General features: G+C 46.2%; 10 protein-coding genes across 10 annotated transcripts; 4 read left to right on the forward strand and 6 right to left on the reverse strand.

Moving 5' to 3' along the window:
- Positions 1 to 1929: 1929 nt before the first annotated feature.
- SERLADRAFT_410719 (uncharacterized protein) lies at positions 1930 to 3133 on the forward strand (the record flags this gene model as incomplete). The annotated part of the gene is made up of 5 exons (XM_007322169.1): positions 1930 to 2185; positions 2281 to 2372; positions 2424 to 2599; positions 2663 to 2841; positions 2895 to 3133. 5 exons carry the CDS (start codon positions 1930 to 1932, stop codon positions 3131 to 3133), a joined length of 942 nt encoding a protein of 313 aa, XP_007322231.1.
- A 561-nt stretch (positions 3134 to 3694) lies between these two features.
- On the forward strand, positions 3695 to 5628 carry SERLADRAFT_476254 (uncharacterized protein; the record flags this gene model as incomplete). Its single annotated transcript, XM_007322170.1, has 10 exons — positions 3695 to 4217; positions 4290 to 4439; positions 4496 to 4530; positions 4581 to 4741; positions 4794 to 4881; positions 4935 to 5017; positions 5074 to 5190; positions 5246 to 5322; positions 5396 to 5559; positions 5593 to 5628. 6 exons carry the CDS (start codon positions 4601 to 4603, stop codon positions 5475 to 5477), a joined length of 588 nt encoding a protein of 195 aa, XP_007322232.1.
- Positions 5629 to 5633: 5 nt separating this feature from the next.
- SERLADRAFT_398856 (uncharacterized protein) lies at positions 5634 to 6062 on the reverse strand (the record flags this gene model as incomplete). The annotated part of the gene is made up of 1 exon (XM_007322171.1): positions 5634 to 6062. The coding sequence occupies one exon, from the start codon at positions 5972 to 5974 to the stop codon at positions 5747 to 5749; it is 228 nt and encodes a 75-aa protein (XP_007322233.1).
- Positions 6063 to 6131: 69 nt separating this feature from the next.
- On the reverse strand, positions 6132 to 8821 carry SERLADRAFT_441634 (uncharacterized protein; the record flags this gene model as incomplete). The annotated part of the gene is made up of 4 exons (XM_007322172.1): positions 6132 to 7339; positions 7397 to 7799; positions 7857 to 8043; positions 8103 to 8821. The coding sequence occupies 4 exons, from the start codon at positions 8819 to 8821 to the stop codon at positions 6132 to 6134; spliced, it is 2517 nt and encodes an 838-aa protein (XP_007322234.1).
- Positions 8822 to 9308: 487 nt separating this feature from the next.
- SERLADRAFT_398861 (uncharacterized protein) lies at positions 9309 to 10671 on the reverse strand (the record flags this gene model as incomplete). Its single annotated transcript, XM_007322173.1, has 6 exons — positions 9309 to 9420; positions 9472 to 9560; positions 9618 to 9872; positions 9931 to 10072; positions 10122 to 10368; positions 10425 to 10671. The coding sequence occupies 6 exons, from the start codon at positions 10669 to 10671 to the stop codon at positions 9309 to 9311; spliced, it is 1092 nt and encodes a 363-aa protein (XP_007322235.1).
- Positions 10672 to 11830: 1159 nt separating this feature from the next.
- On the reverse strand, positions 11831 to 13073 carry SERLADRAFT_476264 (uncharacterized protein; the record flags this gene model as incomplete). The annotated part of the gene is made up of 3 exons (XM_007322174.1): positions 11831 to 12073; positions 12156 to 12389; positions 12450 to 13073. The coding sequence occupies 3 exons, from the start codon at positions 12579 to 12581 to the stop codon at positions 12020 to 12022; spliced, it is 420 nt and encodes a 139-aa protein (XP_007322236.1).
- A 90-nt stretch (positions 13074 to 13163) lies between these two features.
- Positions 13164 to 16269, forward strand: SERLADRAFT_476265 (uncharacterized protein; the record flags this gene model as incomplete). The annotated part of the gene is made up of 8 exons (XM_007322175.1): positions 13164 to 13302; positions 13364 to 13424; positions 13477 to 13688; positions 13750 to 13948; positions 14005 to 14762; positions 14820 to 15161; positions 15219 to 15686; positions 15736 to 16269. The coding sequence occupies 8 exons, from the start codon at positions 13222 to 13224 to the stop codon at positions 15952 to 15954; spliced, it is 2340 nt and encodes a 779-aa protein (XP_007322237.1).
- A 99-nt stretch (positions 16270 to 16368) lies between these two features.
- SERLADRAFT_452413 (uncharacterized protein) lies at positions 16369 to 20823 on the reverse strand (the record flags this gene model as incomplete). The annotated part of the gene is made up of 15 exons (XM_007322176.1): positions 16369 to 16741; positions 16795 to 16919; positions 16976 to 17012; positions 17059 to 17134; positions 17186 to 17403; positions 17450 to 17981; positions 18039 to 18179; positions 18233 to 18273; positions 18331 to 18351; positions 18403 to 18550; positions 18601 to 19219; positions 19272 to 19293; positions 19346 to 19905; positions 19959 to 20280; positions 20368 to 20823. The coding sequence occupies 15 exons, from the start codon at positions 20821 to 20823 to the stop codon at positions 16514 to 16516; spliced, it is 3546 nt and encodes a 1181-aa protein (XP_007322238.1).
- Positions 20824 to 21097: 274 nt separating this feature from the next.
- Positions 21098 to 22023, forward strand: SERLADRAFT_476276 (uncharacterized protein; the record flags this gene model as incomplete). Its single annotated transcript, XM_007322177.1, has 5 exons — positions 21098 to 21188; positions 21240 to 21264; positions 21318 to 21408; positions 21481 to 21771; positions 21842 to 22023. 5 exons carry the CDS (start codon positions 21136 to 21138, stop codon positions 21931 to 21933), a joined length of 552 nt encoding a protein of 183 aa, XP_007322239.1.
- On the reverse strand, positions 22020 to 27042 carry SERLADRAFT_417615 (uncharacterized protein; the record flags this gene model as incomplete). Its single annotated transcript, XM_007322178.1, has 8 exons — positions 22020 to 22814; positions 22878 to 23094; positions 23145 to 23744; positions 23798 to 23905; positions 23930 to 26334; positions 26383 to 26568; positions 26621 to 26689; positions 26743 to 27042. The coding sequence occupies 8 exons, from the start codon at positions 27040 to 27042 to the stop codon at positions 22131 to 22133; spliced, it is 4569 nt and encodes a 1522-aa protein (XP_007322240.1).
- Between the last annotated feature and the right edge of the window lie 122 nt (positions 27043 to 27164).

Here is a 27164-nt window from a genome sequence, read left to right on the forward strand (position 1 = left end):
GATCTGGGGACTCTGAAGAATCAGATATAGACGGGCGAAGTACACTTCCTGGTGTAGATGGTGTGCGGAATCGGTGTTCTGTGACTCTGGCTGGTGTTTTGCTGGCTGCAGAACGGCCACGTACGAAAGAAGTGGGGACTGAACCATCAAATATCGCATCTACTTGTGCTTCTAATTCCAGGGCTTCTTCATATGCCATCAGAGCCTCGCGACTAGGCCAAATGTCGGGAGTGCGACTCCATGCGTAGGCGGGGTAGCAGCGTTTCTTGGCTTGACACAATATTGACGATGTAAGAAGAGTTTGAGCATGTTGAGTCCTACACCCCACAGCGTTAGATTATACGCGTGATTAGGAGTGAAACGAAAGTATTACAGGCGGAAACAGACGAGGTGAGCACGTCTAACAAGCTTCTGAAATGCGCTGCTGACTTTAATGCATTTACCTGGTATTTGATTTATTTGAATAGCGCGAAGGGGATGAAGCGATCAGACATACCGAGTTTAGCTATCACCATCTCTCTCAGCCTCTCATGCTGTGTTTTACATTTTTGTCCAGGAATGAATGATAAAGTGGTTTGTCGAAAGGATTTCATCATGGCGCCACCTGCACCGGTTTTCAGAGAGGAGACGCGACGCTTCATGAAGTCGAAAGTGGTCTGAGCGGGCGCCACGTTGAGGAGAGCAGAAATGATATGGGCTCGCTGAGAACAATCGAACAGCTCGTAAATGACGAAAAAAAAATGTAATGGGAATTACTACCAACTTTTTGTACAGTTTTGACCTTCATGTCTTTGGCAAAGGATTTGAGCTCGTCTACAGTTAAACATTCGAGCAGGCAACGCAAGTCCATTTTACTCTCGTCTTCAGCTAAAACGGTGAGATCAGGTTCAGGCGGTTCATCTTTGACTTCAGCACATGTCGAGGGACCAGCTTGGGCTTGAACTTGAGGGAGTGATGGTGGGCTGTATGTATCATAATCGTCCAGAGTCAAGTCTATGACTTCCTGTTCTTCTGCCTTGATCTCAACTTCTTCGTCAAACTTGCATAGTTCCTTAATCGCATCAATAATATTAGCACGGGTCCCTAATTCTGCCTGATATTTGAGTGAGTCCAGTCGATGCCATTTGTCAGGTCTGCGAAGTAGTAGTCTGATAATGAGATATCTTGCATTGTCTACACGATTGTCAGAAATGAGAAGACCGGTTTCGACAGTTACACCGACTTACATGATAGGCGCGAGAAGTAATAAAAGTAGTCGATTTCTTTCTCCAAAAATAAAGCCTCTTCTGCACCTCCCAACACTGTTTTCAACATGTCTGCAAGAGATGAGACGTTTCCCGCAAATAAAACACGTCACTTGGCCCCTCCCAACTTCACAACAGTACGCGAGTTACTTACCCTCGAAAAGCGTGACATACATAGACTCTCTTCTTTTTACACCTTCAAGTTTGACGTTACCTTGATTTTCTGCGGGTCCTTCCTCTAACTCCTGTATATCCTCTTCATCCTCTTCACCGTCGTCATTTAAGCGAGGCCCTTGATAGTCTACATCGCCTCCTGAGTAGACTAGCCTGCTCATTATGGCTGCAGACGGTGAACCAAGAGATCCTTTGTACATGCCCTTGACTAATATTTACAGAAGATTAGTAGTGAAAAGAGAATGTGTGTTGTTGGATAGAGATTAGGTAGAAGTTACTGTAGAACACGACGCGATCGCGATGCAACTCAGTCACGAGGCTATCACGGCATCGTATAATTCAAAAGGCAAGCCTGAGGCCTGAGGCCGCTGACTTTTGCATGATTCATTCACATGTTTTTTTTTCAAAAATGCACAAAATTTGGCCACCCTCACAAAAACACGGAAAATTTTATTCTCGACAGTTTCTGACGTTTTCCAGTTCCCTGAATCCGAATCTGAAGTCCTTTTCAATGCCACAACCTCTTCCGCAACGTAATCCTTTTGATATCGATACTCAGGCTCGGTATCATAATGCGTATGCCTGTCTAACATTCGAAGCTGCGGCTGCTGCTTATCTAGGTGGAATCGACTCCCTGGTCCTTGCTCGAGTTCCTGGTTACATAGCCTTGACCCACCTGAGCGAGGAAATAGTGGATGATTATGCCATGGGTCTGGAGGCGTTGACCAATCTGGGGTTGTATTATATCAACGCGTTCATCCGGTGCTGTGAGTGCAAGGTTTATTTGTGTACACAGAGTGGTACATCGAGCCTTCAATGTTGTTTCTTTCACAGTCAAGGGGCAAATGATCTTACGCCAGAGCCTTCCGAACATCCCTCTCGGCCGTCATTCGATACTTTATGACGCACATTTCACAAGAGGCACCCAAAGACCATCAAACAGCCAAACCATTAGTGCGTTCATCTTCACCTAAATCTCACCACGTTACTGAATGTCCGAGACAGGCTTTGATACGCGATAATTATCAGTGTGCCATCTCTGGTGCCTACGACTGGAGCATGGCAGATCCTGCTCACGAGGCGCATGCTAGTTTTCTTGCTGGCCAACCCACCACGCGGCACCGAATGCGTTCATATCATTCCCGACTACGTGAACCACAGTATCAGTGGACCGAATGTAGGTGGCTCCAAAGTGGGTTGTTTCATTTTTTTGGGATTCACTTCCAATAACATACATTTTCCAGCATCACCGTGAAAGTACTGTGTGGACTTACTGTGTGGACTGTTTTGAGCCGTCTTGGCCTAACATTTGGCTGGGATGAGCTCCTAGGCAACGGAATCCATCGCATCGAGAACGTCATGACTCTTTGTTTTGACGTCCATCTCTCGTTCGATAATGTGCTTTGGTTGGATCCCACAGCGAGTAAGCATGACTGGGTATACTTATATGACGGCTCACGGTCTCTTAATGATCAGGCAATACCACACCAGTACCTCAACCGACCACGCCACCCTCACCTCTCAATATTACACGTCCAGACCCTCGATACCTCAAGCTTCACGCTATGTGTTGTAAAGTTGCTCATCTGTCTGGAGCAGGAGAGTCCATCAACAAGATTCATCGAGATATGGAAGATATGAGTGTGCTAGCCAAAGATGGTTCATCTATGGATCTGTTGAACTACAAGCTGGCTACACCCCAAACACTCCACTAAATCTGTCAGGTTTTTAGCTTGTTCTATGGAGAACACTTCAGATAAATTTATGGAACTTAACGGTCAATGTGGTAGTCCATGATCTTTGGTTTGTGTCCAGTTTGATCAAGCTACCTCCGGGATTTGCGCACCCAGTACAGGCAAATGTCCCATGTCACCAAGTCAGACGACTTCTGGTTGAACCTGACAAAGAAAGAGCTTATCTGATGCTCGATGTCTTGCTCAATGGTAAGGAGTTCACGAGAAATTCAGGAAGATGAACAACAGGAAAGAAAGTTGGGCATGATCTATTGTGTCGTTGTATATTAAAGTGAGGTCATCAGAAAATTTTGCTGCTCTTGGGGCAGAACTCGGTTCTAGCAAATAACGGGCTGCTAAGCCTTGCAGAAACCTCAATCAAGAACGGGCGTTAAATTGATGGCAAGTGTGCGAAAGATAGTCACTCACTAGTGCACAGATACAATGGTCCTTGGGATAATGGACTTCGGAGTGTAACGTTCAATCTATTTCGATTCTGCGGACTAAATGGGGTCATCTGATATCGGGGATTCGCTTCTCTCCAGTTCTCTATTCTGCTGCAAGCATTCATCAACAAGTGTCTCAGCATCTTCTCAAGCATCTTCTCATCATTTCAATTTGTGGGCTCTAAATATCCATCAGGGCGCCCTGTCAGATGTCGAACACATATATGTCTGCCTACAGAGTTCAATGCCGAATAACTTGATCTCTCGTAAGGGACTCGTGGGCTCCCACTATCCCCATCCATGTCCCATGCCCTTGATTTGAGGGCGTATTTAGGTCCTATCATCCTTACGACTCGGATGAAACCTATCATGATGACCTGCCAGTGATCACACACGGAACTGATGTTTATTGGCGTTTACGTCCTGAATTGCCCTATGCACAGGTATGTGAATTTGCATATTTGTACTTTTGCACTTCTGTGGTGGTAGTACTAAGTTCCCTCCCTGTTAATATCACTTGGATATGACCATGAATCCATCCGTGACATTCGTTCCTGCGGATGAAATGCCGACAATACATCAAGCCATTTTGGATGCTAACATCACGAGATATCTTGCTGGTAAGACATATATTATATCTCTAGTCAGTAGATTTGCTGATAGATAGACCCCGATGGTTGGCGATTATGTAGCTGCGGGTATGGTTATAGTTATCTATGACCAATTGTTATCACTACCAGAAGAGGTGGACATGTTCTGGAAGGGTCGTCGTTCGCTCTCGACGTCTCTTTACCTTACCAACCGATATTTGGTGCCCGCCATACTCATCACCACGGCTTATCGTAAGCCGGTGGAATTTTTCTAATACAATTTCTTATAACTCACTTTGTAATACTAGAAATGTGTGGTTTTAATTCTCCTTTATCGCACATGGTAGGTCTCGTGTCTTATGTGATATGCATATATTTGACCTCAATATGCAGGGGCGAGTTCAGATAAATCCATGTTTCGCACTCTGGTATATTTACCAAAATTTAGATGTCGGTTGCTTATATCCATCCCTGCTGTATTGGGTACAATTCTTTTAGGAGTGGCCTTTCTGTTGGTGTTCATGACTGTAGTTCAAATATGGGAGAACTGTAGAGTATGTCCCAGCTCATTTGGTCATGTTTCGATTAATATAATCCTTCCTGCAGCTCGTGGTCTGGGTGTTGTCAGGTTGTCTTATCCTGAGCTTTTGCACGATGTCCGCCATGTTAGGTATCGCAATTGTTCAAATGTGGGGTGAGTTCGGCTAGCTTTTGTAGATGTGAACTGTTTACTAGACATAATTCTAGATGGAATAACTTATTCCTCTGAAGCTGATATGTGTATAATGCAGACAGTATCTAAATCACTGGTTGGTGTATTTGCAGCACCGGTAAGTGGCCAGTACATTGATGTCTGGTCCCATGATTACATATTGTCCACACACAGATGGTATTCGATCTGATGGCTCTCGGATGTATCGTCATGAACACACTTAGTCGTCCTAGGAGAGCCGATTTGCTACTTTACAAGGCTCTTTGCTCTGATGGTATCATCTTCTTTGCGGTTGGTATAAATTATATTCGAAGCAGCGAACTGTCACTGACCACTAGATCTCTAGACTTTTGCATTTCTACACGTTTCAGAAGTGGCTCTTTCTGCAACTCTGCAGCCCAATTATATTTTCATGTCTGTTTAGTGAGTGCTTTTCACCTGTTTAATGTGCATGTTTGCATTCACTTCCTCTGACCGGGTAACTCATTATCTACAGTTTTGTTTGTCCCTTGACAAATGCTAGCCTAAGCCATTTACTCTTCAATATCAGGCGCTTCGATTTAGACTCTTGGAAGTAATCGTAATTCGCCACGATCAAATCGGTATTGTGGCATAATGTTGTTGGAAGACCATCTCATACCAACCAACATTCAGCTTAGTGGTCAACTCTTGGTTGGTTAATACGCTCTCACCTTTCTTTTTCTACCGTCTCTTGAACTGTCTCTTCTTGAACCTGCTTGCACTAGGGCTTGCCATCAATTATCTTATGATATATATACTGTACGAAAACCCAAAATACTGTGTTAAATCGCCCTATCCGAAAGACAAAGCATATTGCAAATGATATTTAACAAGGTTTTGCAGCGTAGTGAGTTCGAAGAACGAGTGAGAGGTAGCCACCATAAAGCTCAATAGTATGTAGCCAAATCCAGAAATGTAAGCCTGCAAAAAGCGTCCACAAGGTGAAAGCAAAAGAAGATATAACAACAGCAAAAACGGGAGTAACTAAAGATATGGACAGGCCAGAGTTAAACCTGATGCGCCACTGATGGGTATCACAACAGACTGCGCTCATTGATATCCTCCGGAGGGCTGTCCAAACACAGATTTCCCAGGGCCTGACCTGCTAGATTTCTCTAAGAAGCCGTCAGGTCGCCGATATCGCCACTCTGCACAAGCATAGAAAGCTTTGCAAGCATTTCTAAGTAGAGCTGGAAACATGCCGCATGCATCTAGTACCCTCGCCTCAACCTTTCGTTCTCTTCTCTAAGCCTCTTGTTTTCTTCTCGTAGTTGTTGCAGTTCTCCACCCCATTCATCCATCGATCCCCTCAGCTCGCTCCTCCAACCCCTGCCCATGCGAACCAAATCCAGATGAAGGCCCATCATCTCGGCTTTTGTCTCCTGTTGGAAATCACACATCACGTCTCGCATTATAGTACGCAGCAGATCATGTGCCGAGTTCGCCGCCGGCGTTGAATCGCGAAGGGGAGAGGGTATCATAACTGGAGGAGAGGGTCGCCGAGGAGATATTTGCATGGACAACTCGCGCTCGCGGGCTTTCTCTCTGTCCTCTTCGTAAGACTCGACGTCAGAGCTTCCGGATTCCTCTTCATCGCTCGGGCCTGTATCATCACATTGTTTCATGAAGCCCACCCGTTTACCTTCGTTCTGTTTACCCTTGCCTTCATAGTCGCCCGCTTTAATCCACTTCGCGACTTCGGGCGTGCCAAGCCCTAGCACTCCCAACCCTGCCGTCTTCTTCGCGATCGGAATAGGTGTTACCGGATCGTTAAAAGGCATGGGTAGCTCGGGTGATGGCGTACGGCGCCTATCATCTTCATAATCGTGGTTACTAACCCGTTCTTGCTCTTTACGAGTAGACACGCCTGTTGCTGAAATCGCAGAGCCAGTCCTAGAGATGACTGAAGCCGCACGAGACCCAGGCCTTGATCGAGCTTCTTCTTTTCGAACCCCCAAGCTCGAAGTAGATCTGGCATCAGAACCCAAGGTCGACGGTCCCTGTTTTGAAGCATTGGATAAGACTGACCCCGCACGAGATCGGCCACTCCCTCTGGAGCTTGTAGTAGCTTGAGAAACCGCTCGATTTTTCATTGCTCCTAAGTGGGCCGATATGGAATCGAACTTTTCTTGCACGACGTCCAAGTATTCACCGTCTCTCTCTCGACTGACTCCACCAGACGAAGGAAAGTCGGACATCGCTCCTCCGCTGGTTACTCTCGCGGATGTACGTGAACTCGGGCGGGTTGACTTTGCCTGGCTTACACCAGTACTGAATGGTTGCGAATCAAACGGCACCGCTAGTTTGTTTTCGAAATCAGCTCTTTCATCATCTGTGTCCAGTACGAGGTTCTCCTTCTTCGAGATAGTAGATCCACCTATTGCTTTCTTCCTCATAGCTGCCAGGCTTTCGATATGCACTGATATAAATGTATAAGCAAGCCACCTCTACATACTAAGGGTGAATGAGTACATACCAGAAAAATCATCGTTTTCACCGCCATCTATATTTCCACTGTTGATTAAAGGGTCGCGGACGGGAGAGAACAATTTTTTTGCAGCGGTTCCTGTTGGCTTTCTAACTGGTCCTTTCCTGGGTGATCCATGACCCGTATCGGCCTTGAGTTTGGCCGCTACAGCTACCCGAGCAGGAGACTTGACACCAGCACTGATGGAACCCATTTTCGAGCGGACACGAACAGGGGAAGAGTGTGCAGCCTTGGTCTTTATGTTAGCTAGAGGACGATGCACAGCAGTATCACCATTGCTAGGATTTCTCTGAGTGCTGGGGGCTTTGGCTGTTGAGTTTATGGCAGCCGGATTCTTCCCAGGAACAGCAGCCTTGGTTTTAGCATCAGCAGCCGAGCCTTTCAGCTTTTTCTAGACATGTCAACATCAATTAAAATAACCTTCAGGTAGCCAAAGAGAAAGACATACCTGTACACTCATGGTCTCGATTCTGGATCCATTCTGGCCAACTGCGATGGACTTTGGAGGCTTATCCAGCGCTCTTAAGTCTAAAACCAAAAGCTTCCCGTTCTCCGTTCCCAAGTATAATGCTGCTCCCTCAGCAGTAAAAGCTAAAGACGTTAAAGGAATCTTCAGGTTAACAATCTTGATTAAGCTAGGTAAATCTTAATTCAGCATTCGCATCAGCATAAGAAAACCTGAGAGGAACTTTACCCTTTCTCCTTGTCAAGATCCATCAAACCGACGTCTCCACCTGAAGTTGCTGCTGCAACAAGCGTTTTGCTAAATGGACTGCAGGCAATAGCGACAATTTCTCCGGAGGTAGCGTCGCCAAGCGATATAGATTTGATTGGGCCTGAAGGTCTCGTTGTATCATAGACTAGTAATTGCTTTCCAGTCCCCAGCAAAAGGCGAGTGCGAGTATGAGGGTGAAATGCACACGCTTTGATAGGTGCACTCGTGGGTACACCTCTGAGAACAGTATGAGAGGATAGAGTCAGATTATGGATGTGCACAGCAGACAAGGATGTGGAGGCAAGGAGCGTTGAGTCGTTAGAGAGTGACAACGTCGTTACCGTCGATTTATGGGAATCGAACGTCTGGATTACCTTTCCCGTCCCAGAGCCATACTCTATTGTATGCACCTTGCTCCCGACACCCACAACCAACGCGTTTCCCTTATCCTTCGCAGCCAGGCAATGAATAGAATCTCCTGGTGGGGCGGTATAGAGCTTCTGGAGCTGGCTCTCGGAAAGCGTGTACCTGTGAACGTGTTTCGAGTCTGAGAGAAATATATGGTCATTGTCTTGAGACCAAGCGCTGGTCGTGCAACGAGAAGAAAGTGTCTCGCATTCCTGTAACGAAGGGGGTGTGTGTTTGAGTGTGGCAGGGTCTGCAAGCACGAGTGAATCCGTAGTAATGAGAGCAAGCATCGATATCAAAGGTGAATTTCGCAGTCGTAAGCGTTGTTTGATGAGATTTTATATTCTTTCGTCGCCGGTTTGGCAAAATATCGTTACTTGAGCAATATGGTTCAAAAATGCTTGGAGGAAACGAAGTTCAGAACGGACGCGCCGGTCACGTGATGAGTCTTTTAGACACAAAAGTTACGATGAGGGATAAAGCCAAGATAAAGCGGTTAATAAAGATTGGATTCAAGTAACCCTTGTTATAAACGTCTTTCAAACTATAATATAATTTAACAATACATTCTACTGCATGTATGTATAGAGGTGTAGTACTCGATACAGGGTCACGACACAATACATACATAAGTTATTAGATATACCAAGAATTGTGGAATGAGGTGAGGATGAATGATTAGATTAGCTAGAAACACATATGAGAAACACAAGTCCATGTCATAAATATATCATAAGCCGTAGTAAGAAAAGACGAAAATGGGGAAAATAGCAAGGATTAACTTGCTATTGAATCTTCCTGTTTAAAATCGACAAATACCCAGTCTTGTGGGAGTGCTAGGTATGGATGACCTCGCAGTTGAGCGGCACTAGGACGACAAGAAGGATCCCTGCGATGTGCATTAGCTTCCGGGGCATATTCATACAATAAGTATACCTACACTTTGAAACATAAATCTTTGAAACTATTTGCCAGATGTGACAGCGCTATGTCTTCGGGAATGTGAGGTGACGTTTTCATATTGCACAGCTGCCAGAGAAGAAATTGTCAGTGCACACGATACTGACAATGTTTCAGAAAACTTACGTTGATCAGCACTGCGTTGCTGTCTTCATCTCCCCAAGGTCTCTGACCAGTCCACATCTCAACCGCCACGCAACCAGCGCTCCAGATGTCACATTTTGAGTCATAATCCCTCTTCGCGACAACTTCTGGGGCCATCCAGAAAACAGTAGCGGCAGCGATACCATCGGTGAAGTCGTCAAGATATCTCGAAATGCCAATATCTGAAATCTTGCAGACTCCATTTGTCTCCACTAACACGTTGTCCGCCTTTAAACCCTATGTAGTATAGGATGTCAGAAGCAATAACCGGTTTTGTTAAAGTTTGGACACGAACTCGGTGAATAATGTTTACAGAGTGGAGGTGTTCCAATCCTTCAAGGATTTGAGCGGTGAAAGATTTAGATAAATCTTCTTTGAGGGCGCCATGTTGCCTCAAGCAAGACCCGATGGAACCTCCAGGAATATATTCTTGAATGCTAAGATACTGTCATGATATGTGAATTGCTTCTATTTCAACATACTCACATGTGTAACACAGAAGGAGATTCCTCGAAAGCAATATCAAAATAATTGACAATATGAGGGTGGTGAAGGCATAAGATAGTCTCGCACTCCAACCTCATTGCCTGTGTAAGGTGATTCTGGTGAACCTTCGATGGTATGTCGACTCGCTTGCTAACAATCATTTCACCGGTTTTTGCATTGAGTACGAGATGCACACTTCCATGAGGGCCTTTGCCAATGAGCTCGCCGCGAATCCATTTTGGCACAGCTAATAAAGTAAGTCAGCAAGAGAATTATGAATAATTAGATATTACCAATTCCCACATTTGATACTCAAGTCTGATGGTAAATTCTGGGGGGCCCCGCTTATTTCGTCAGGTTCTTGCAATGCCATAGCCTGTTCAGTGGTATTGCCCCAGAGCTTAACGGTTCTTGTGCGTGACGTGGTACTGGAAGGTGGACCAGCCCTCGAAACGTAAGGATTGCGTTTCCTATGCTCATCTGAAACCACCCGGATCGGCTTTTTCACTCCAGGTGAGCTTTTCGTGCGTTGAATATTTGAAAGCGACATCGAGGAGCGTCCAACAGGATTTAAGGGAGTCCTAAAGTGAGCTGGTGTAAAGTGGGCTTCCCTTCTTGTGTCCGCCACGCTTTCTGGTAATAAACCACCATTTTTTATAGTTTGATAAATATCCCCCCAGCTATGAGATGTGGAAGAACAATTTGTAGTAAACCGTGACGATCTTGTGTGGAGTTCATCATAGTCACGATCAAGTGGAACGGGCAGCGGTGTTTGGGGTCCCCAGCTCTGGAATAAAGAGCCGCGTGGCTGAACGAAACTGGTATTGATGGTAAGCCGAGGTCGCTGACTTCGCCTCAAGGTTGGACTGGTACATTCACTTGCATACGCTGCTGTTTCTACGCTCATGATGCTTTTGTCACAGAGATGCTAGACGAAAGACTATGGAGGTGATGATGGGCAATAGCTGAGGTGCGTGTATAGATCAGGAAAGGAGCCTCTTTATAGTAGTAGCCTTCGTCAAGCGCCCCAACAGTGGTGGAATCATGGGCGATGCACCTGCGCTATCAGCATTGGTTTATTGTTGTGTCGGGTGCCGTGGCACCTCTAGATAAGGCTGGCACGTATTGCTTACCGTACATCATGTTGATACTATACCTGTAGGTGAACAGTCTTCAACCGACTAGTACTGCCTAGATTGAGGCTAGGCGCGCTATACACCTTCATCATACAAACATAGCCTCGAAAGCTCCGTTCTAAAGTCATCGCTTCCCAAAGATGATACTACCAGTGATGTCGGCTTCTCCGTGAAGCCCTTTCTTGCGTTGAATGGCTCTGCCTGTATCATATCCGGCTGCCCGCATCAATACGCGTTGGATGATTTCGGCCTGGCTCAGGTATTTTGACCTTCCATGGTACCCAATTGATTTTGCAGAGCACGCATCTAAGATGGGGACACTGGCTATGTTGGAAACCCCTTAAGCATGTTTGGTCTTTACATGGTATGTTTCTAGTTGATTACACAGGCATATGACATGGCTATGCTTGATACATATTTTCCTGGTCACACTTAGTCTGCTATAAGACCTTACAGAAATTGCACTATCCAGCCTGTGTGACTAACTAGAGTTCCGATTTCCTATTTGTTTCGTTGGTTTGGGAGAACAGCAGGCTCTGGGGTAGCGAAAGCCTGCTACTAGCAAGCACGCTAACTTGATCATCCAATAAGCGATATATTATCAACTAAAACTATTGAAGTAAAGTGCATTGTGAATAACGTCCCATATCGTGTAATGTCAGGTAATCCTATCAGAATGTCCAGTATAATCAAGAAAATCCCATGCTAAATTGTCCATATCCTCATTTTTAGTCGTTGCTTCAAGTTGCCAGTATCCCTAATTTAAGTGATCGTGATCGTCTGGTTCAGAGTCTGGAGGTTGGGCATCGGACCAGCCTGAATAGAAAAGAAAGTCAATGTCAGAATGTTACGACAAGCAAAGCACTACAACAACATAACAAGGGGCAGAAATACGTACGCCGATCAGATTCACGTGAACAATGCCGATCTGGGCAGTTCCATTAGGGAATGAAGCTGGGATCGTCACGGAGATGTTTTGGTAAGGAGGCAACTGGGGCTCGTGATACACGGGGTTGTAAGCTCCGTTGTACAAGATTTCACCCAAGATATCGGCAGGAGCGGAGCAGGCAGATTTAGAGCAAGACTGAATGCCGATGACAACAGCAACTTCTTCAGAGGAAGACAGAGAGTTCTACAAACAGGGGTTTAACTGTTAACAATGAACGTAAGCATGGAGATGATTTTGACATACTGGCTTGTTAAGCTGAACAGTCATATTGCTGCCTGGAGCCACCGAGGCGCCTTGAGGCGGTTGGGCAATAGCAATATTCTGGGCCAGAGCAGCACCAGCGAAGAGAGCGAGGGAGATGATAGACTTGAACATGACTTGGAGCTATGGAGTGTATTTAGAATAAGCTAGAGCGCGAAGGCGTAGAGGAGAGCTGGTGTTGAAAATACTAGAAACCCAAACCTTTTATACAGGGGACCAAATATACGCTGTGCGTTTCAAAAAGCAACAATGACGGCCTTACGTCGGTTTTATTTGCAACCGCAAACACGGTGATGGGTGAGTCGGAGTGAGGTCGATCAGTGGTACCTGCTTGTAAGGAGATGCCGGCGATAACCTTGGATTTCTGGTGGAACTTTCGTGAAGTTTTGAGGATGATTAGGGTTGTTCCATGGGCATTACATCCCGTCAATCACAACCACAAGGTGAAAGATGGTTTCAAAGGCGCCTTTGTTGTTCGTAACACGGGAATAGAGCTTGAACACGTGTCGATGCAATGACTTACTAGGGCATGTTTGGAACGCTTGATGCATGAGGCAGAGCCCAAAGCTCGCCAACTTTCGAAGACTGTTGGAACAGAACAAAAGCGTCCAAACTAGACAATGACGTAATCTCATGGCTGTGTGGCTGTGTTGTTCCCACGGACTTTAACTGTCTGGACACTGGTCGAAGCTTGGTGGTACACCCGGTTGCAACATACCCTACCAGTTATCTGCACCGCCCTCACATTTTCCTGATGGCTCCATTCAACAGGAAGGTAAAGAAAATGTCGGAAAAACAAGAGATTGACGCTTTAGACAAGGCAGTAATGCAATATGTGAGTTGGGCTGCTGCATTATCAAAACATGTGTGCTCAACGGCCTAGTATTGTAATACAGGAATATGCAGGGCCATCGAAAGCCTTTTTTGACTTACCTATTTCTAACCCTACAAAACGAGGTATCGTCAGCTGTGCCTCGGTATGCTCACAAGCTCAGACTTCCTTCCATAGGCCTTAAAAAGTCATTTTTTGTTGAAATGACAGATATTCAAGCACAGAGCATTCCTGTTGCGTTGAAGGGAAGAGATGTCTTAGGTGCTGCTCGCACAGGCAGCGGCAAAACTCTCGCTTTCTTGATCCCCACGCTGGAAATATTATATCGCAAAAAATGGGGCCCTCAAGATGGGCTGGGAGCCCTTATCATATCTCCTACCCGTGAACTAGTGAGCTTTATCAAATACGTGTTTTGCTGTAAGATTTTTCAATAACAGTGTTTGTTCCTAGGCTGTTCAGATCTTTGAGGTCCTTCGTTCTATCGGCGGCAATCATAGTTTTTCTGCTGGATTAGTGATCGGTGGAAAAAACTTGAAGGATGAGAGAGATCGCTTGTCTCGTATGAACATCCTGGTCGCAACTCCAGGCCGACTTCTTCAGCACATGGACCAAACATTCGGGTTCGAGTCAGATAATCTGCAAGTTCTCGGTACGTTGACCGCGACATCATGTGTTTTCACCCTTTTTGATTACAGGTTTGTATAGTTTTAGACGAAGCGGATCGCATACTCGATATGGGATTCTCTCGTACCCTGTCCGCTCTCCTCTCTCACCTCCCAAAGTCACGGCAAACTCTACTTTTCTCAGCCACTCAGACAGATTCAGTCAAGGACCTGGCTCGCCTCAGTCTCAAAGATCCTGCCTCTATCGGTGTACAAGAAACCAACAACGAAAGCGCCACCCCCAAAAGTCTAGAACAACACTACATCGTGTGCGAGCTAGACAAAAAACTAGATATACTATGGAGCTTCATCAAAAGCCACCTGAAAGCCAAGATTCTCGTGTTTATTTCAAGCGGAAAGCAAGTGCGGTTTGTATTTGAAACATTTTGCAAGATGCATCCTGGTGTCCCGCTACTGCATCTGCATGGAAAGCAGAAGCAAACCACTCGGCTCGCGACCTACACGCGTTTCACGTCATCATCCCATGCCATCTTGTTTGCGACGGACATAGCAGCGCGTGGACTGGATTTTCCTTCTGTAGATTGGGTCTTGCAAGTTGATGCCCCTGAAGATGCTGATACGTATATCCACCGGGTCGGTAGAACGGCTCGATACGAAAGCGCTGGAAAAGGATTGCTGTTTTTATTACCGAGTGAGGAAGAAGGCATGAAGTCTGCGCTCGAGAAAAAGAAGATCAAAATTGAGAGCATCAAAATCAGGTCAAGTAAAACGCAAAGTATTCAGAATCAGCTGCAGAGGCTTGCATTCCAGTCCCCAGAGATCAAGTACCTTGGACAAAGGGTTTGTACCTATCCTCTTTCCCCACACCGATCTCTTTTTACAAATTTTGTTCTCTAGGCCTTTATCTCGTATGTTCGGTCCATTCATCTTCAAAAGGATAAGTCCATATTCAAGATCGAGGAACTTCCTGTTGATCGTTTTGCGGAATCACTCGGCTTACCTGGAGCACCCAAAATCAAATTCTTGAGCAGGGAGCTAGCGAAGAAGCAGAAAAACGCGTCTCGCACTGTGGCCAAGCTTCAAGCCGAGATCAAGGCTGAGCAATCAGAATCTGAGCAAGATTCGGATGAAGACGGCGAAGATGGCAACAGCGCGAGCGAGGTGTCATCTGAGGTGGAAAGTGAATCCGCTGACGTACCAGAGGGCAGTGAAGAGCCCGAACCAGAAAAAGAAGTTAAAGTAAGTGCCGTTAGTACTAAACTTGCCGTCAAGAATTCACCCAATATTGTTTATTAGGCTGTTGTTCGTACCAAGTACGACAGAATGTTTCAACGAAAGAATCAAAATATACTGTCGGAGCACTATACGAAAATCGTTGATCACTCTTCACATGCGAACGATGACGACGACGATTTCATCACCCTCAAGCGTGCCAACCACGACTTGCCCGATTCTGAACTCCCAGAGATGGAAAACATGTCTAAACGAAAGCTGAGGATGAGCAAATCAAAGCGTGCTATCATGCAGCGAAGCGAACTTGGTCACAAACTTATATTCGACGACGAAGGCAATCCGCATGAGCTATATGAAATGGTGGATCCAGCAGAATTTTACAAGGGAGGGTTGGAAGGTGCTAAGGAAGCCGGCGCCCAGTTTGCTGAGAGTCAGCGCGGAAAGCTGAAAGAAGCCGACGTCACGGATAAGATGGAGGCGAAAGAGAAGAAGAAAGAAAAGAAACGAAAGAGAAAAGAGCGAGAAAGAGGCGTAAGTGATAGTCAATTTGTGCTCTTATATCTATTTACCTGTTTATCAGGTGGATACGGAAGGTCATGGCAGCTCGAACCCTGTTCTCGAGGCTTTCTCTGACGATGATGGTTATGTTTCTCCTGATTTTGATTTACCGAGCGGGTCCGAAGATGAGGTACCTCCTGCAAAGCGGAGAAAGGATACCAAGTCACCAAGACGGAGTGACAAACCGCACACTATCGAAGAGGACGAAGAGACGGTACTGGCGCTGTTACGCAAGTCATAGATATTGTCAATGCCACTGGGATGTGTTTGACGACTGTAACTATTGCGTGATGGTTGTGCTGGTGAGCACATGGCAGTAAATGGTCTGTGCGGCCATCTCTATGGTCGAGCTTCGAAATTGGAGGAGTAAAACCATGAACATTCAATAATTATAAGTGATTTCAATCGGTTCAGTGTCTTGTTGATACGATCAGCGTTTGGGGGGTCGTTCTCACCACCACTCCTTTCTGTCTCGTAACGCTACTTGGGTTCGATGTTGGGAAGCTTGTCGTTCTGGTTAATATTCAGCACTGGATTGCAGTTTCAATCATCTAAACTACTAACGTCCTTAATAACGATATTTTATCATCAAAACTATGGTCGATATCGATATCGAGTTCTCCCGGTCTTGCGGTATCACCGTACCAATTCTTCGAAAGTGCATTTTGTAATAGTAATTGAATGAGACTTCAAAAAACTCTCTTGAGAGAAATACATTGGTACAGATACAGATCCCGCACATCGGGACGACGTCAACATACATTGAGTAGTAAGCCTCGAGTGTGTCTGATTATCCATGATCAAGAGGGTAGATCAAAAAATTGAACCCTCTTCTTCTTCCGCGGTGCCTCGTCAATGCCATTCGTGCCTTTAGTTTCAGTTACATCATTATTCGGGGGATCCACTGCCATTATGCTAATAGCTGGATCTTCATTATTATCCCCACCCGACTTTGCTGATGAGGGTAACTTCAGCAGAGGAAACTCGACCGAACCAGGCGTTGCGGCTTGGTACAAGAAACGGGGTTGCTATTTCCTTGCGTTAATGATTGTGTCGATTTGCGCATGTGAAGGTGACATACCGCGATAAAGTCCCTCATGCCCTTGTCAGTCGTCACTCCAGGAATCTTCTCCGTGGAGCCTCTGAAAGCTTGACGCCGACCGATCATAGCTTCTTCAGCCGTGGATCGTATCACAAGGGTTTTGACTAAACGGAAAACCTGTTTAAGAATATGATAGCCTTACAACCAGAACAGTACACACCAGAGATCGGCCTGGTTTGCCCTATACGATGCGCCCGCTGGATAGCTACTTAGCAGAGTATAAACGAGACACTGACCACTCACCTTGATAGCTTGACTTTCAACATCAGGCATCCAAACAGGCTCGCAAAAGATAACGCGCGAAGCAGATACCAAGTTCCTATTTCTGGAGTTAGCAGGTTCAATTTAAGATATGTTTTATGCCACACACAATCCACGCGCTGCATGCTTCAAATCCATCAAAAATACGCGAAAAGTATCTGAAGTTTCGAAGGTCATAACAAGCTGTTCCCTTAGGCTTGGTAGTACGTCAGTGGTATAACGCAAGTATTTGACTTCAACTAAAGAAAGTCCTTCGGCAACGTGCGCGAGGGTTAGTGGGGAAGCTGAGAATATAAGGAACTTCTCGTTAGGTGAATGCAGAAGGACCTTCGCGAGAATAAGCATAAGTTTATCTATTCCGGGTTTCACTCACCTCGTCCAGAATATAATTCAGTTTAGTAGACGTGGACCGCCCCACACGTACACCAGCAAGTACCGATGAAGCCATCATTCGACATTTCGCCGCTTCCTGCATCTGTAGGACTTGAGCAAACGTGTTTTCACTATGATCATCGGCGCTTTCATCGTCCGTTTCTTCTTCTGCTTTGCGCTTTAGATGTTCTATCTCTATCTTTACCTCTCGTACCATCCTTTTCATTTGAGTAGAGCTCGTCGTGTCCTTATCAGTATTGGGCTTATTTGGCTGGCAAGAGTTTGTCGCCTCTTCATTAAGTAAAACTCCCTCCTCCAGTAGACGAGATTTCTTGATTAAAGGTCGTTTTCTTATTACGTCTCGCAAGTCTATAAGTCTGATTGCATGCATTAGGTCGCATTCGCGAGGTCTTAAATTGAGATTGCTCCGGGTCCATGCTTCAAAAATTTCTGAATCCATGCCTAGGGTTCGAAAGGGAACGTCTTCGTGAACTTGCATCGCTCGCCAAAGTGGGTCCTCAGCCGCGAGCCGCCTATAAGTGGATGTGATGTAAATACACAGGATGAACATAAACACAGACTACACCGACATGTGCGTGAGTGCCTCCGATAACAACCGCATGTCAGACTCGCTAACATTCCGTTTGACAGCAGTCGCCACATACTGGCCTGACTCGTTGCAATTTTCGTCCACGTTGTACAAGATGTCGGAAGCTGACCAAAACATACACCTGAAGAGGTCCGTCTCTGTGCGTTGCATAACACAATGAATAATAACACTTACTGCGACATGTTGTCAAGCGCATTTTGCAAATGTTTCGCATTCTGAGAAAAGTTTCAGTCATGAATGGACAGGTGAATAAGTAGTGTTTTTGCGCTTACCCCAGCGTGAAATAGATAGTCCTGTAAATCACTAATGTAAGCGCGCTTTCACAAAGTTCAGAAGGTGCCTACCTGATCCGTACGCTGGGAATCGATCGCATTAATGGCAATCGAGGCTTGCAATGCGTTGTATGATTTTACAGCATAGGGGTCAAGATCCATATATATAATTTCATGCTTCATTGGAGGTAGCACGACATCTTTCTCAACATCTTCGACCCTAGGAACATATTGTGGTGATAATTTAAATATGATTATAAAAACACTTACTGGTGGCGCACCATGACTGACTGCATTACCTGGCTTAGTACAGTAATTGCACCAGGAAGAGGGCCGTGTGCGCCAAGCAGCGGCGCAATAACAGTATCATCGAATAAGGATGAAACGGAGTAGAACTGAGGGACTGCAAGGAACGTCCTGATCATGGAGTGGAGCTTGCGCAAATTATCCCGTTCGTAGGCGCCCCATATTCTGTGCTTCGAGGTATGATGTGTTACTCCTAAATCCGATACATCTGAAGATGTGGAACTGGAACTGCTTGTCTCTCCGGTAAGCGCCTCGTTGACGTTATGATGGTCTTCGCCTTCTGAATCCGTACGTCCAAGACTAAGGCCCAAGATATTTGTCGTTGGCGTACCCGTCACGATCCACCTTCGCTGTACACTTATTTTACCTATAAAATGCATGAAGGCACTAAAGCTGTTACCAGCAATATGCCCCTCATCCACGACCAGTCTCTTCCAACGGACCCGCAAAAGTGGACTGACGGAATCATGACCCTTACAACGACAGTCCGGTATTCTCGTACCTGGCAATTCAGAGCATAAACATGACCCTAAAGAGTGTAAGTTTTCGAGATTATTTTCTTTGGACGACTCCCGCTTTAATCCTGAGATATGATCAGTACTGTCTGCGCTACTTAGAAAGGTGTAAACACGAACGAGTAGTCGTCATTATTACAAGCTTGGGGCGTTATCAGTTACTATTGTTTAAGTATACTCAGTAAACCACCTACATCATAGTTTGACGCAAGGTCTTTTGCGTCCGGTAATTTAGAAGACCGTCGTACAACAAGACACCTTAATTCAATATTACAGTGTTTCAAGATCTCTCGTTCCCATTGTCCTAATAAGCTCGGTGGAACGATGAGGAGTGTGGCGGTAGTTAGGTACATTAGGCGAGGTCGTGCCTTTGGCATTCGACGTCGAGATCGCAGAAGAAAGGGTGACTCAATGTCATAGTGATGGTAGAATGGGAAATTAGCCCACATTGGATCCCAGAGGCACCGCACCTCCAGATCCTCTTGATACTCACGCAACTTGAGCGATTCTGAAGAAGTTCGTATATGATGAAGTAAAATTTCGACGAGAGATGGGACTCCACGTTGAGTAGAGGTAGCATACGTGTGTCCAATACCCATTCTTTTCCTTGAAGTGCTGAACTCTTGGAAAGGGAAACTGCGGAATGCTAGTGGTGTCATAATTGGACGAGAATCCAGGAGTGATTCTTCAGGTTTCGGGAGTTGCTCCAATGTGGCTAGGATCAAGGCAAGGATCATAACCGTTTTGCCAGTGCCTATATATCACAAGTGAGTTATACTAGGGCATGGTGCGAAACATCAAACAAACCCAATTCTTCGCACAAAATTCCTCCGGAGCAAGGAGATACCATAGGACACTCTCTCAAGATCTCTAGGGTAGCTGGTTGGAGGAAGAACTTCTCGCCATGCATACCCACTACAGTAATAAAGGTGGGATCTGGGATGGCAGCAGAATAAGTTTCCTTATCGATCATCATTGCAACAGAGCGTCTCTGGTAGTTGTAAAGCCTGCTCGTCAAACCCCATATTTCTTTTCCGTTTAAAATGCGCCGCGAGAGTTCGGAGATATTCTGCGTCGGAAGATGAGGGGACTGGAGGTCACTGTAGATCTCTGCCATATTGCGGTTATCCTGATTTCAAAAACAATCAGCTCTCTATATTGTAGTAGTCTGTATGGCAGATACACGCACCACATTTTGTGGCAAAAAGTGTCTTACGGTACTGCATGATGGTACACACTCGTCGCCATCCCAGTTGCCTTGATCTTGCACTATGCGATCCAACAGGGTCTGTAAGCACTTTTTACCCTCTCGCTTTATAATGTCACTGCGATTTCGAAGCTTTCCTTGGACATTGGGAAGATCGTGAGGAATAAGGTAGATGCGGACGAATAGGAATTGTCCACCAGTGCCCAGTCGACCTGTTGCACGTATAAATCTGTGCTCGATAAGAAATTCGATGCTATTGAGTATTGTTTTCTCTGGATGAAGTACAGGAAGGGTGGTAAAGCCCTGAAGCGAATGCCTCCGAGTCGCATACTCGTGAAGGCGACCTAAGGAAGCGTCGAGGGATACGGTGCCAGCTGCGAGTAAATTGGGAAGTGCATATGGGTCCAGCGTGTCTGAATTATCTCCTGCTGAGCGTTTGGATCCTAGGTGAGTCCAGCTGGGCATATTCATCTCAGCAACGCAGGTCGGACAGGAAGATGGACACGAAAAGTTGGTCGGTAGAATACAGGTCAGATGATACAGAAAGAAAGAGAACTGGTGCTATAACCTGATATAGTACATATGCCGTCGTGGAGGAGCAATAACTTAGACCAGGGTATGAGGGTGAACCAAGGTGCAGACTCGGAATTGGCGAACATTTACAGATCGGCATTCCCAGTGAGTCACGTGTCCAGAAAACTTGCTTTTTCGTCAACGTGCTGAAGTCAGTCTGCTTCTCAGGCTAATTCTTAACATAACGTTCAGTTGTCTCTCACCATGAGTGTCCTCAGACCATTCAAGGCTACAGATTTGTTTAAATTCAACAACATGTGAGCACTCCTTGTACTCGGTTTATCTTGTACTTATGACCGACTCGTCAGCAATCTCGACGTGTGGACAGAAACGGTGAGTTATTACTATCTGACCACCATTCTGCCTTACCAAACCCCACTGTTCAGTATGGCCTTAGCTTCTATCTCAGCTATCTGTCGAGATGGCCCGACTTGTGCTGTGTCCAAGAAGCACCGAGCGGTCGTATGATGGGCTATGGTGCGTACCTTCTTCTCACCTTTTCAGATATTATACCTGTTGTAAACATGTGCCTCAACGACACATTTCCAGTTCTCGGAAAAGCTGAGGGTGTATCGAACGAATGGCACGGTCACGTCACTGCCCTCACCGTCGCACCAGAATATCGCCGACTTTCTCTTGCTCGTAACATGATGTCTCGTCTTGAGCTCGTATCAGACGACCTTTACAAAGGATTCTTCGTGGATCTATATGTTCGCTGTGCCAACTATGTAGCCATCAACATGTACGAGAGCTTTGGGTATAGTGTTTATAGGCGGGTAAGAGAATACTATGGTAATCTGGGGGTAGGCAAGGGTGGGCGAGATGAGGAGGATGCTTTTGGTGAGTTTATCTTTCAAATTGTTGGCTTCCGATGAAAAGAGATGGAATAACTGATATTTTTATCTGCTAGACATGCGAAAACCACTGTCGCGAGATCCACAGCGACGATCAGTGCGGTTGAACGGGCGTGATATGATTGTCAGTGCCCATGATGTATCGTAGCTCTTATAGACGAGGATACCCGCATACATAGAGTTTAGATCATCCCCACTCACGTCACTTCTCACAATGCATGATATTCCATCTTCTAAATTTGGGCACCTTGAGCACCACCACATCACGGTATCCTCATTCACTATGATTTACACATTCAATTACATTATATAGTCCTCCATCAACCTCTAACCCAGCTGTTGTTCCTATATGCTCAGTGGTGGAGGTTCCTCAGGTGCATGCGCGAGTTTATCGAGTTCTTCGTCGTAGAATTTCATCAAGGCGATTCGATCTTGGCAAAACTGCTGCAGTCTGGTCCTAACATCATCAGCAGCCGCAGCGGGCCTGTAATCTTTGCTCTTCGTTCCCATCCTTCCAGGCCCCATCAGCCGATTCGTCAAGAACAGAAAACCTTGAGAGCCGCCTAAAACCTGCACAAACGCCACACCAGACCGATGGACAAACTGAGAATATTTGAATGGGGCGCGGCGGTAAGAGTACACGACATCCACTTGTTCAGGATACAAATCAGACGCCTCGATGTCTATGATGAATCCGTGGTGTTTTAAAATGGCATATTCAAAATAGTGTTTGACTTGTGCGCCTTCCGGGATTCGCTTTTCTAAATCCGGTACGACGGGAGGTGGGATGATCGGACGCATGGGGAAACATGACTGAAAAGCATTGCGGTCACGAATGTCACTGATTTCGGTTACATACGCCTCTACTAGCTTGAGCCCATATCTTTCAATGGTTCGACTCCATTGCCGAAGCATGTCTTCAATGCATCGGGCAGTGGTTCCAATCCACTGAAGTTCGAAATGGAAGACTGTTTCTGGATTCTGAATAACGTCATGATGTAATATCACTGGCTCGGCTTGATCACTTTTCTGCAATGTACAGTGGTGAGGTTAGACAAAGGATCCGGAAGAAAGTAGACAAACCAGACGCACTTTACCAGGATCGATGTCTATGACCATACTTTGGCTCAGTATAAGCCTTTTCTTATTCCTTTTGGGGCTAGCGCCATGCAACCTGGCTGTGCTTGCTGGATAGTAACTTCGGGGATGACTGTACTCATCTCCGTTATATCTCAGTGATCTACCAGTAAACCATCCTCTTGGAGTGCTGGCTACAGCATATTCGCCTTTGAGGTAATAAAAATAATGCCTGAAGACAGTTACTGGGCCAGTAGAATGAACATACGTCAAGATACTCACCCATCCAAGAAGCCATGGAGCCCACGGCAGTGAGTGAATAGACCTTGCTCCCAAAGCTTCGTACCCCATTCAGCACCCTGCTCTCTCGAAGATACATCGCGAAACTCGCGAACCAACCAAGACACAAAATCGAAGCCTGTGAAAGAGTCGGGGTATTTCGAGCCATGCCATATATGGAGTTTGATAGGACAACTATCGTCTTCACGCATGGCTTTGGCGATAGCTGCTAGTGGCATGTCTGCAATATCCCTTTCACTTTTCATCTTTTTCTTCAGGGGACCCGTAGCATGTATCTCGTCTAATTGAGACATAAGGGAATCGTCCAAAACAGAAATCGCGGGACCGAAAGTGGTAGGCAAGAAGCGCACTGGAGGCATCTGCATGCCACGCTCCTCGGGAGGTTGCCAACGTAGCTTGGAAAATATCTCGGCTAGCTTGTCGATACCCATCAGACGAATTTCTTCCTCGTTCAGCTTTTCATTTGAAGGACCGGTGTTGGATAAGGGAGGCTCAGCGGTCGGTATCACCACGAATCGCGTCCGCCAGTACCGAAGGGAATCGCTGAATTGATGTTCATAACCAGCTACCAGCATATCCAATCTTCAAAATTTTCTGTCGGATGAATTCATTTTGATGCGATGAGAGTTACTTACCTGTTCCACCCATAGTTTTCTAGGCCATGAGAAGTAAATTTCGTGGCCAACTCGGTATACCCAATGCCAAGTTTAGGCCATATGAGGCACTGATACTCATATGGTTGGCTTGATGGCATGACACGAACGTACCGTCGAACCTGTATCGCTTCACCTGCGTAGGATATCCGATGAATCTCGTTACTCATGCTGACATAGACAGGCTCATGGGTGGAGCGCAAAATTTCTGCTGCCCCACTGGGTTTCGGCGTTTCGTCGTCTTCACCCATAAATGATTTTGTACGTCGAATAGCTGTTTTCTCTTCTATTTCTGCTATTTTTTGAGGCCTTAGAACGAATTGGAACCCTTGAGCCAGCCGAACTGCAACCATTCCTCGCATGACTACTAGAGCCCACGCACGGCGGATGTCATCCGATGTCCCCTCTGTATGGGGTGACTGGACCAGAAATGAGCGCATCTCAGGTGGATCGACTACGAAGTCATACGAAAACACGTCATACGAAAACTCGAGTTCGGACACGCTTGGGAAATGTTCGACAGTAAGCGGAAGACACCCAGGGGTGACCATTGACTTCCATTTCACTTGATGTTTGTACAGAGGAGTAGGAAACACGTGTTGCCATCGACGTGCCAGAGAAGACTGAGTGTACGAGACAGTAGATTCCGGTCGGGATGGGTCCGTTCGTGAGCTGGATATGGGTGAAGAAGAGGAGAAAGGTAGTGTCATGGAGTTCAAAATCATGCTTCGACGCCTACCAAAAGTGGCGTCATCGCGCGGAGGGGAATTCAGCGGTGAGTGCCTTGGGAAAGAGCCCCGATGGGGAAGAGTGCTATCGTCTTCATATGTCCTACTAAGCGTCGATCGACCCGAGGAATGGATGATCGCCATGGGTTGTGGAGAACGGGATATGGACGAGGAAGGGGTAGCAGATGGATTTGAAGCAATTGGTACGCGCATAGACGGTGTCTGTGTAGGAGTAGTAGAACCAGTCGCTGAAGAAGGTGCGGAATTCGCCTGAGATTCAGTGGAGCTGCTCCGAAATGGATAAAATAGCCAAGAAGGTGCCAACTTGGATATACGAGATATCCCTACCTCGGAATTGGGGCGTTCGGTAGACGTCGTAGTCGATACCGAAGGTGCGAGCGAGCGGTTTGACCGAACGGATCTCATGGAAGACTGAGACGGGGATGTGCTCATTCCGGTAACAGATGGGATAAGACCGCTGTGATCTCCCTCAGGAGGTAATTCCATGATGATACGCCGAGGACTTTCTTCGATAGGTGCAATGCGCGAAGCAACAGAGTTGCGATGAGAAGCATAACGTTTCTCGCTGATAATGGATGAACGATAAGAGGCTGTCACCATTGTCCCGCTGCCAGAAGATGTGTAAGAAGTACGAGTTATGTTAGAAGGCCTTGATTCCCTTCTCGTAGGCGTAAATGTTTCCAGGTCAGCTTGATCGGCATCATATTTGGAGAGGATAGTGTCGTCCGCATACGTATCTCGTGGTGGAGTAGCATACGGATCAATTTTCTCGGGAAGAAATGGCACTTCGATAGAGGAAAGCACGTCGTGCTCCAGTAGCCCTAACATCTGTATTTCGTGCATCTTTGCTCTCGCCACAAACCTATCTTCACGGAATGGTAAATCCATTTGCCTATCCCAAAACGACACCGTTATCCAAAATGGTTCCCACCAGAACGTCTTCTTCTCTCGCCGGATAGTCTCTTTCGGGTCCTCATCTCCGCCCCAAAGAGGGTCGTTTGCCCGTGCACCGTTCTTTCCATCTCTGTCTGGCTCAAGACCCTGGAAGCTGAATATAGGGCTTTGATGGAGAGGACGTTTAGCCAAAGAAACGAGATCCAGGCCAAACCCTTGATCCAGCATGCGTGTCGTCGTAAGTCTGAGTAACTCCTTAGGTACCCGGTAATAACCTGTACCCGGAGTGATTAGAATCGTGGATGCGCCTGTGAGGGACAGCGAGCGATCGATATAATGTGTCTCGTTGGGGTTTAAACCAAGGTTTAGCGCCTCCAAAATGGGACCGTCATGGGCGTACGACAAGTGCCCAACTAATCGTACCTGCTCTGGTGGGCCAATAGCTGATTCAACTGAGGAGCGGTGGTAGTGATGTGTCAGCAGAATGTCTCTTTGGAAGTCCCAAAAAGAGTCTTTAAGGCCCACAAGGGTTGGTTTCCAGTCATGGATGATCTCCAAGTCTGTAATGACTTTGTAGAAGTCTTTATACCATTTCCCATCTTCATCACGACGCAAAGGCCCCGCTGCGTAATCGATCTCCGTGGCTTCGTAATAAACTCTGGATATTAGGACAATAGTGACTGTATGGTTGGTTCCAGCTTCCCTCCATTTAGCGAAGAGAGAAGGAAGGAAGGAGTGAACGATTTTTTCGTTATAGCGCTCACCATCGCCTGCAAATTCCCAGAGTTCTCTACAAACTTGGATGAAAATGGTTACCTTCGCAGAGAGAGACCGGTAGATGGCTTTAGTATGCGACGTGACATAGCCAGCTGACAACTATCATTTTGGTTAGCCAGGGAATCGACCAAGAGAATATGAAGTCACCTTCTGTCCCTTTGCGTATATGTTTTTGACTTTGGCAGCAATGACTCCGATGAATGATATTTCCTGATCCACAAATACGCATTGCCCAACCAGATGTTCACTGAGCCTCCACATCTCATTACGGCCAAGGTATTGGTCCTGGAATGTGAACTCGACGTAATCAGCGGAATATTTCTCTTTATCGACCTACACTTGCGATGAGCACGAGTGTTCAAAAGGTAAACTACTGGGTAGTTACTTTAGTTATTGTGACCTCACCATTATTTTTCATGCCAAATTTAGCGGCGACATTCTTTGGGAGAGAGATCTGAGAAATAAAAGTTGATGAGCTATACACGTTGAGGAGGCAATTACAACCACCTGCAATGTAGGTTTTGAGCAACCTTCGTCCTTTGGAACACTAAATAAGAATCCTGAAGATTTGTCGCCTGAATTGGTGGTCTTCACATGCAGCATGTCGCCTTCTGCGACACCAGGCCACCATGATTGGTTCAGTATGACTGTAGGCGACTCTTTGATATCATGGACCCATAGATTCAAGACTTTTGAATCCCCCAGTTCCAAAGGGGGTGGTGGCAGTTGCCTCAATATGGACTGAGCGGTGTTTGACCTCCTGCGACCATGAGGTTGACTTTGAGACTCTGCACGGGATGCAGTCATGGTAAGGAACTAGCAGGTTGTTACTAGTGTTAGTAGTAGAGAGCGCCGGTGCCGTGACCGCGACGATCTTGACGCGTGATCGCTGTGGCTGACGAGAAAGGGTTAGGGTTTATGATGTGCCT

The sequence above is a fragment of the Serpula lacrymans genome, assembly GCF_000218685.1.
Source record: "Serpula lacrymans var. lacrymans S7.9 unplaced genomic scaffold SERLAscaffold_12, whole genome shotgun sequence".
In the NCBI taxonomy this organism is placed as follows: Eukaryota; Fungi; Basidiomycota; class Agaricomycetes; order Boletales; family Serpulaceae; genus Serpula; species Serpula lacrymans.